The sequence below is a fragment of the Notothenia coriiceps genome, unplaced genomic scaffold (assembly GCF_000735185.1).
Source record: "Notothenia coriiceps isolate Sejong01 unplaced genomic scaffold, NC01 NC01_scaffold00000339, whole genome shotgun sequence".
NCBI lineage: Eukaryota > Metazoa > Chordata > Actinopteri > Perciformes > Nototheniidae > Notothenia > Notothenia coriiceps.
In genome coordinates, this window is record NW_011333040.1 from 20,790,018 (window position 1) to 20,799,617 (window position 9,600).

General features: G+C 41.2%; 2 protein-coding genes across 2 annotated transcripts in view; one reads left to right on the forward strand and one right to left on the reverse strand.

The window, feature by feature from the left end:
* The first annotated feature begins 576 nt into the window (after positions 1 to 576).
* On the forward strand, positions 577 to 6,952 carry cilp (cartilage intermediate layer protein, nucleotide pyrophosphohydrolase). Its single transcript, XM_010774819.1, has 8 exons — positions 577 to 668; positions 1,414 to 1,584; positions 2,348 to 2,617; positions 2,786 to 2,965; positions 3,087 to 3,392; positions 3,532 to 3,640; positions 3,770 to 3,918; positions 4,081 to 6,952. The coding sequence occupies exons 2-8, from the start codon at positions 1,518 to 1,520 to the stop codon at positions 6,438 to 6,440; spliced, it is 3,441 nt and encodes a 1,146-aa protein (XP_010773121.1). The 5' UTR covers positions 577 to 668; positions 1,414 to 1,517; the 3' UTR covers positions 6,441 to 6,952.
* The window catches only part of eif3jb (eukaryotic translation initiation factor 3, subunit Jb), a 6,396-nt gene continuing 3,538 nt past the window's right edge, over positions 6,743 to 9,600 (reverse strand). The window contains exons 3-8 of the mRNA XM_010774807.1: positions 9,383 to 9,437; positions 9,160 to 9,263; positions 8,957 to 9,053; positions 8,370 to 8,540; positions 8,172 to 8,245; positions 6,743 to 7,882 (exon numbers count right to left, since the gene is read on the reverse strand). Of these exons, the coding sequence (XP_010773109.1) occupies positions 7,754 to 7,882; positions 8,172 to 8,245; positions 8,370 to 8,540; positions 8,957 to 9,053; positions 9,160 to 9,263; positions 9,383 to 9,437 (630 nt within the window). The 3' untranslated portion in view covers positions 6,743 to 7,753. The remainder of the gene's footprint in view (positions 7,883 to 8,171; positions 8,246 to 8,369; positions 8,541 to 8,956; positions 9,054 to 9,159; positions 9,264 to 9,382; positions 9,438 to 9,600) is intronic.

Genomic DNA, 9,600 nt, shown 5'->3' on the forward strand with positions numbered 1-9,600 from the left:
AAGTTTTTTAAATGTTTAAATCATTTGAATAAATCACACAACCAGTCCCCTCTCTATCACAGGCGGTCTAAACTAAGTTTGTCATTTATTGCTGTCAACATACCCTATGTTTCCTAAACACGTAACATTACAAAAATAAAAAAATAATCAAGAACCAAATGTATATTTGAATGTTCAAGTCTGATAGTGTTTTATTTAAAATAACTGACCATAACTAAGGCATATTGTAATGCTAGTATAATATACTGGATCTTTTTTTATCAGGCTATATTCTGCATGCACAGTACAGACAGAGAGCAGAGGAGAAGAGCCCCTCTTTACTCAATCAATCACCATTGATCTCAAATATGGCAGTGGGGGTCTATTTATTAACACCGGCAATTGTAATTGAGACCCCCTGACTGTCCTTCTTTCATACATAGTACTATTAAAAAACATTGGGTGTCATGGTTGTACAATGAAGGTGATAAATGATGAGGATAAAAGTGTAATCAAAAGACAATGTGGCTCGATGCCAAGAGGAGGGAGGGCTGCCGGAGCAGGGAGGTATAAAAGAGACAGTGAGGGAGTGAGTCCAACCAGAGTGAGGAACACAGGAGGAGGACAGAGAAATATAAGGAAAGAGTAAAGAAGGACATTTCTATACAGAAAGTGCACTCGACAAGAAGGTAAGGAAGAAACAGTTTATTAAATAAACATGTGTTTATATCAATCTGCAAACCATGTACTTTAAAATCATTTTGAGGATTATCACAATCTGAATTCAATTGATGTTTAAAAATGTTATCAGAAAATAAATAGATGTTTTACATTAAAAGTAAGTTGCAAGCAGATCTAACATTTGAATTTCAAAACCTGTATTTTGTAATATTTGTATTGTAAATTATGTACAATACATTTAAATCAGATGTCTTTTGGTAATCGGCGTGTCAGCCAATAACTTTTATTGCGACTGATGGGGACTGATAATTCTAGCATGTACAATTGTTGCAAGTCATTTTTATTTTAAAGCTGAAAGCGTACAAATGCAAACCGTGTGTGTGTGGGTGTTTGGATTGTTTAGCCAGTGTTTCGTCTGTGGATGCAGAAATATTTGAGTGCTCCAGTGACAAATGGTGATGGCTAACACAGATGTGAAATCTGAGTGGGGGTTTCCGTAGGAACATGTTTTTCCTCTCAGATAGACGACTATGATTGAAATTATTCTTAGAGAAACATTTTTAGTTTCATAGGTGAACTATTGAAGTGTTACTATGTAAAGTAAAACACTTGTTTTTATAACGAATAGTTAATTGACTCGTATCTACAGGTATGTAAGGCATGTGTTGAGTAAATTAAAGTAGAGTGAAATGCAACATTGATTATTAGTTTTTGTTATGTTTGACCATCTTTTTATCTTCATTGTGCCATCAGCGAGGCTCTGTTGCTGGACTCTATTTTCTGTGGAGCTCCTGGTGTGAAACGCGCATTAGGAGAGGTGAAAGTTCAAGGGTTGGACGTAGAGGCAGTGTGTGAAAATGTCGATGAGGCCTCTTCTTCTTCTCATCCTGGGAATCACCACAGCCACTGGTGTCACAGCTCAAGGTGGGTCAATCAACAATACCCAGTTGTTTTTGGCACATAGCTACCAGAAAACACAGAACCCTCCCTACAAACATAGGTTACAGAAATATAAAAAAACAAATGGGAACATTTAAAAATGTACACAGACACTTTGCACTAAAATGTAGGAGTGTGAACAATGAGAGGACCTGGCTGATAAAAACAATAATGTACAGTCAAAGTAAATGTTAATGTGTGTTTAGTGAACGTAAAATCCAAATCCATGTTTCCCCATACTTTATTTTTGTAAGTCTGACCAACTGGTCAGCCTTTCTGTTCATAACAGCTGCATTTGAAGATCAGTTTGCTTTGATATTACAAATACATGGCACTGCACCAACTGCAACAAACTCGAAAAATGTCAGGTTCGTAAAACATCTCTCTGGAACTCAAACAATTTCTACAACTTAAGGTTGGAACTAGGAGAGCTTTGATAGAGAAACATTTTACTTAAGATTTACATGACTTTAGAAATGTGACTAAAGTAAAATGCTAATCACAAAATGTTGAGGTAATGACAACAATAGTGCATTGTCAGATAATAATGTAATGCATGGTACAAAAAACCTTTGAGATACATCCAAGACATTTGTGACGTTTTTGTCTTGGAGGATCATGGAGAAGAGACAACAAAGAGTTGATCCCTTCAGAGCACCATGGTTACTTTTATTTGAAATTAAAACAAATATGTAATTTTTTCTGTTTATTGAGTGACATTCCTAACAGGTTTCTGTACTCTCTCCAGGCAACCATGAGTGGACGACATGGTTCAATGTTGATCACCCCGGAGGCCGTGGAGACTATGAGCAGCTGGAGGCCATTCGTTTCTACTACCGTTCCCGAGTGTGCCAGACCCCCCTTGCAATCGAAGCCAGAACCACTGAATGGGTCCCAGCCCGTGAAACTGGGGAGACAGTGCATGCAGACCCCACTGTGGGCTTCTGGTGCCTCAATGAGGAGCAGGGTCCTGAACGCAACTGCTCCAACTATGCAGTCCGTTTCCTCTGTCCCAAAGGTCAAACATCTTTTTATTCCACAACTTTAGTATTCTTTTAGTCACCAAAAGTTAGTGTCCGCTTTAAAGCAGGACTATACAGTCTACATATTTTTGCCTGAAAAGTCTGATTTATAGATTTGCTGGTGATACACGTTTGACTGTTTGTTGTGCTCTCTTTTCCAACAGATGACAGTGTGAACATTCAGGATACCTGGGGACGGTGGTCAGACTGGAGTGCATGCCCGGCTCTCTGTGGTCAGGTGGGACTCCAACAAAGATCCAGAAACTGCGAATCTAGCTCTGTACCTTGCAGCGGACCTAAATTGGAAGCGAAACCATGCGATGGACCTGAGTGCCCTGAAACAGGTGCGCCAGCCCTGGTTTAGTCAGACAAACCCATCTCTTTCAATTGTCATTTAATTTATCTTTAAATCTAAGAGACACAGCATTCACAGAATGGCTAACCTTGTGTTACTCTTCTCTTTAGATTGCACCCTGCAATGTGGGATGGGGAAGGTGAATGCTGAGTGTGACGCATGCATGTGTGAAGAGCACATCCTGCTGGGATCTGTTCGAGGTGCTGGAGGTCTCACAGCTGAAGGGGCTACCCTCCTTCGCAATGGGAAACTCCTTTCCCTTAGCGACCACAACGGGCATTTTCGCATCCCTGGTATCTGCCCTGATGACAACACCACCATAACTGTCACTCTGCAGGGTCACGCACCCTTCAGCGTTGTTGTGCCTTACAGTGCTGAACGCACCTCTGTCCTAACTATCCAGCTAAAAAGAACAGGTACACAATAAACACTATTCACACTAAAACATTTGATTGCTGTTCACCAAAATGTTAATTTTGAACTGCCTACTACTAATGAGTTGTTAAGCATGCACGGGAGATGATAGTTAATGTTATTTAATCATCAATCTTTCAGAGAAGCTTCATGTTTTGAGCAACCCTGAGAGCAAGGCGAGGAGGCAGGGACAAACGGCCGCCTTCTGCTGCAAAGTGGCGGGAACACCACAACCCGACAAGTACCAATGGTAGGACTTGTTATAATGAAATTATAGTACACATGTTGTTGAGTCACATACTGTAGATGCATCTACTGTCTGAATTATATGGTATACTGAACACTTGAAGCTTCTCTTTGTTTTTGTGTGAACCAACAGGTTTCATAATGAGAGTCTCTTGGAGAAACACTCTGAGAGCACCTTGGTCCTAAGAAACCTGCGTCTTGAGCAGACTGGGGAGTACTACTGCAGAGCCAGTGGTTCCTCTGGGGCTATTAAGACCAAACCAGCTACACTAAAAGTTTTAGGTGTGTTCTTAATAAATTGATGAACACAAATTAAATATGCAGGAATGTAAATAAATATACTGTGAGAAATGAATACAGTAATATAAATTGTTGTTCGTACTGTATTTTAACTCAGAGATTGCAGTATGATCAAACTAAATCATAATTTTGATTTTTACACAGGTTGGGATGAGCACTCATGTAATCCTCTGCCCGAATCCCACCTCATCCGCCTTCCACATGACTGCTACCAAAACAGCACAGACTCTCTCTACTACAATGTGGGCAAGTGCCCCTCAAGTACATGTTCTGGACAGCTTGACAATGGCATCAGGTGCAAAGACAAAGTCACTTACTGCTGTGGTGTCAAAAAGCTGGCGGTGAGGCAGCTAACATGCCAGGGCTACCTACTGCCTACCAAGGTTGTGACTGAATGTGGCTGCCAGAAATGTGTGGACACCAAGGCCATTGTGCATGGTAGGGCCATTGCTGCAGACAATGGTGAGCCAATGAGGTTTGGCCATGTCTTTATGAATGGAGTTCGAATCAGCCGCACAGGATACAAAGGTACCTTCTCCATCCAGGTTCCTCCAGACACAGAGAGGCTAGTCCTGACTTTTGTGGACAACATGCAGAAATTCATCAACACGACAAAGGTACTTCCATTTAACACTAAAGGAGGGGCTGTTTATCATGAGATCAAACTTCTCAGAAAGAAAGCCCCTGTTACTATCGACTCTACAGAAATCAACACTCTGGAGCTTGGGGAGGCGGAGGGCCGGGAGGCAATGGTTCAAATCCAGATTCCTCCCTATTCCTTTTATACAGAAAGGGGAGAAGTCTTTACTGGTAAAGTAAATGCCAGCGTAACGTTCCTAGACCCTAGAGACGTCTCCACAGCTGCTGCAGCTCAAAGTGATCTCAACTTTGTAGGAGATGAAGGAGATACCTTGCCACTGAGAACCTACGGGATGTTCTCTGTTGACTTTAGGGGGGAGGAAAACAATGAGCCCCTGAATGCAGGTGAAGTGAAGGTGTTCCTTGATTCAGCCGAGGTGAAGATGTCCGAGCACCTCAACACCATGAAGCTGTGGTCACTGAACCCTGAAACTGGCCTGTGGGAGGAGGAAGGAAGTCTGCAGGTGGAGAAGAAAAGAAGAGGCAAAAGGGAGGAGAGAACGTTTCTGATTGGCAACATGGAGATCAGAGAGAGACGTCTTTTTAACCTGGATGTCCCGGAGATCCGCAGGTGTTATGTGAAAGTGAGGGCCTTCCGCAGTGAACGCTTCATGCCGAGTGAGCAGGTAGAGGGAGTTGTGGTGAGTCTTATCAACATGGAGCCAACAGCTGGCTTCTCCACTAACCCACGTGCCTGGGGCCGTTTTGATAGTGTAATCACTGGCTCCAATGGGGCATGTCTTCCTGCCTTCTGCGATGAACAAAAAGCTGATGCTTACTCTGCCTATGTCATGGCGAACCTTGGAGGAGAGGAGTTGGAGGCTGTGTCTTCGTCTCCAAAATTCAATCCCAACCTCATTGGAGTTCCCAAGCCTTATCTGGATAAGATGAACTACAGAAGGACTGACCACGAAGACCCCAGAATGAAAAAGACCGCATTCAGCATTAATGTGGCAAAACCAGGTTCCAACGCTGCAGAGGAAAGCAACGGACCAGTGTACTCGTTTGAGAAGTTGAAAGAATGTGAGGAGGCCTCATTCAGTGCGGCACACTTCCGTTTCACAAGAGTAGAAGGAGACCGTTATGATTACAACACAGTGCCCTTCAATGAAGATGACCCAATGAGCTGGACCGAGGACTACCTGAGCTGGTGGCCTAAGCCAATGGAATACAGAGCCTGCTACATCAAAGTGAAAATCAATAGCCCACATGAGATCAATGTGCGGTCCCGCAACACGGGTGGCACCCACCCAAAGACGGTAGGCCAGCTGTATGGACTCCGAGACACTCGCAGCATCCGTGACATGGATCAGGCAAAAATGTCAGCAGTGTGCCTGGAGTTCAAGTGCAGTGGGATGCTGTATGATCAGGAGCGTGTAGATCGTACCCTGATTAAGGTTATTCCACAAGGAAGCTGTAAGAGAGATAACGTCAACACTATTCTTCAGGAGTATCTGGTCAATCACCTGCCCCTAGCTGTCAATAATGACACCAATGAGTTCACAATGCTAGGGCCTCTAGACCCCCTCGGACACAACTATGGAATTTATACGGTGACAGACCAGGACCCCCGCACAGCCAAAGAAATTGCACTTGGACGCTGTTTTGATGGCACCTCTGATGGTACGTCTCGTGTCATGAAGAGCAATGAAGGTGTTGCGATGACGTTCATCTGTGGAGATCGTGAAGTGTCAAGCCCTAGTGTCTTCCAGGCTCTGCAGAATCCTCAAGGTCAGACAATAACAAGCGTTGTGAGAGGAGAGGGCCGACAGAACCGACGCCGGCAGAGGGCCAATGCACCTCGCAGCAGCAGCAGACGTAGCACCAGAAATCCTACAGGACGGCGTGCCAAGACCACGAGCTAAACAACAATAAAAAAAGGTTGCTACTAAGATAGGTAGATAGGGTTAACCTTACTTTTTGATTAATGACATATTGAATATCCTTTCCAATTAACTGAATATGTAACTAAAGAAAGTCTGTCTGGAATCATCTTCATGAGGAATAATTGCATTGTTTTATCTTAAATGTTCACCTGTACTGTGGTAAATATTTACTTGAAACTGTAAATAGAGTATTTATTACACATGCCTTAAACATAGTAATCACAGAGCTGTGTTATTGCATTCATTTCTTTCCTTGATTTTATAAACAAGAACACAACCTATTGTTTTGACCAGTGATTTATTAAATTAGATGCTTATAAAACACTGCAGATGCTGTTTCTTCCACATTGTGTATATCCAATTGTCCATGTAACATTGAAATTGCTTGAAAAAGAAAAATATGCCCCTTCAACAAACTGTAGCCCGTATGAAGACATAAGGGGTGAAGCCCATAAGCCCCCGCTCCTTATCACACTTGATACAAGCCTGCAGAAGCAATGATTAGGAGACCAGTCGTAGCAAGTTAATCCACTAGCCTGATCCATACTTTTCCTGCATTAGTAGAATTCAAATGAGTAAATTACATTGGTCATGCACAAAAAATACCTAAGTACTCTTTTCTTCACACTTAAGGATATTTCAGAGAATGGCTGTGAGGTTTTAAAGTCACATTTATTATACTTGTCTATCCCTTTTACCTTACATTGAAAGTCGTGTGCTCTCTGTAAAATTACAACAACTACTTACATGTTGTCAGTCTCAAAATCATCCACAACTCAACCTTCCAGAGATAAAGATGAATCATTGTTCTGAATTTGGCAAGTTATAGATACTATATACTTTCCTGTAAGAATACCATCCACAGGTAAGCGAGACCTAGAATATATACATTCTGCTTGAGGAATTAGCATAGAACCTTGTGTTTCTATGTCACGTTACTTATAACTGCAATACTGTATCTGATATTTTGACAAGAGCAACATTTAATAAGAAAAATTAGCCCTGCAAAAGTCAGACCACAGCAGTTACAATGTATTCTCTATTGCTGGGTCACCCAACAGATTATGCATGATGTGAGTCGAGGCTGAATGAGACAGAAAAGGCAATTCCATATGTATTAAAGAGTTGGTGAGATTGGATGCTCCCTGGTAAAGTCCCTCTGGTCATAGAAGCAAAATGAAGGGGGCAACACATAGTTCAGATTTTCCAGGATGGCACTGGACAGCACAAGAAGGTACAGCTGCGTTTCTGAGGGTTGGGAGGGGGAAAGGGCAAAGGTGGTGGAGCCAGTGTCACATGAAATCCTCATAGTCTTGGGCGTAGCCACCATCAAACTCTCCATACTCCATGTCATCTCTCAGCTGTGCTTTCAATCCGCCTCCAGCTACAACCCCTTTCTTCTTCTTCTTTCCTTTGTTTTGCTGTAAAGGCAAATAGGTAACTTTAAACAATGTCATTTTAATACGACTAGGCATTTAGGACTTTCTTATAATCTTGAATTCTCTAAATCAACCTTGCAAACACAATTGTGCATGTTACATATCGCCATTAAGTTAACACAAACTGTAGAAACCACAAAAATGTTTAACGACCAACCAGAAGCGGCATAACGCAGTAGATTTCTATATTGACTTAGAATGTGCAAAGTGAACAGCAACCCCTACTGAATATAAACTACACATCAGAAATCACAAGTATGAAGACAATCACCTTTTCTTGTTTCTGTTTTTCACTAAGTAGGGCTGTCAGGGAATTACTGACTTTCTTCAAGTCTTCTATTTCCACTGTTAGAGGGAGACAGAAAAAAGGTTAAGCCTGCAATGATTCTAATGTAAGTTACAGATACAGTAATAAAGAGATATAATCAAATGTGTTCAGAAAAACATTTGTACAAGATGTTGTTCTTACATGAAATACAGAGTTCCCGAAACAAAGAATCCAAGAAACTTGAATAATGCACAGATGTTTCAAACTGGGATATCTTTTCCTTCAGCTTGTTTTCAAACTCTGTAAAGTCTTCTTTGGAAGATGGACACATAGCGTCGAGCCCAGTGACACTACTTGCAGTGCTGCTGACACCTGGAAAAAAAGGGCATACAGAGTCACAGAAGCAAAGCCATACTTGTGTTCATGTATTGGAACTGTATTATTACTGTTTTAACTATATGCTCAAGGGTGTGAATGGAATTCAGCAATTATTATTCTGTTCCTATTGTGACAATTCAAAATGTTGCAAAACACCAGAATATTAGCAAATTCTAATGTAAATGGTTAAAGCAACCAAGGAAGCAATAAAGCATATACTTGAACCATCATAGGCCAAGTTAAACATACAAATATGAACATAAACTACGTACTCTCTTGTATGCAGTAGTGGTGCAATTTCATCATCACAAAAAAAAGGAAGTAGTGTGTATTCTGGAAAGCTTTTAAATGTTTGCAATTTAAGATAAAGAGGAGCATTTCCATTTTTGTCTGAATGGGTGATGTCTTACCAAAAGCATCTTTTGCTAGCTCCAAGTCTGCTTCTTCCTGTAATTTCTTCACTCTTAACTTATCTGCAAGTAATTCTTCAGGAGAGAGCTCTTCTTCCTGTAAGAACAGATACAAAGTCAAAAGGAAAACATTATTAAGAGATGAAGGACGTTTGTGAATTATAAAACTGTTAAAGCCATAAGAGGTTTAAAAAAAACCTCACATTTTCCTCCAACTCTTTCATCTTCTCCTCCTCTTTTTTCCTTAACCGGTTTTCTTTCTCTTTGATCTTCTCACTCAACTTTTTTTTTTCAGAAACCTTTGCCTCTGAAAATGATGGAATAAAACCACATGTGAATTTGCAGTGAAAGCACACAACTATGCCACTTATTAGCATATAATTTAAAAAGGGATTTAAAAAAACGAAGAGGAAATTAAATACATACCCTTTTTCATCGCTGCCCTTTTCTCCTTCTCTTCTTCGTCATCATCCCAGTTATCCTGTGAACAAAAAGGTGGGAACATTTTCATTTAAAGGTGGGGTAGGTCATTTTGGAGAAACCAGCTTGAGTGCGCTAGAATTTGAAAATACACAACCGGAGAAAATCTGCCACGTCCTTACAGAGCCCCTCCTCCAACACACTAGAACGTGCACATGAACAAT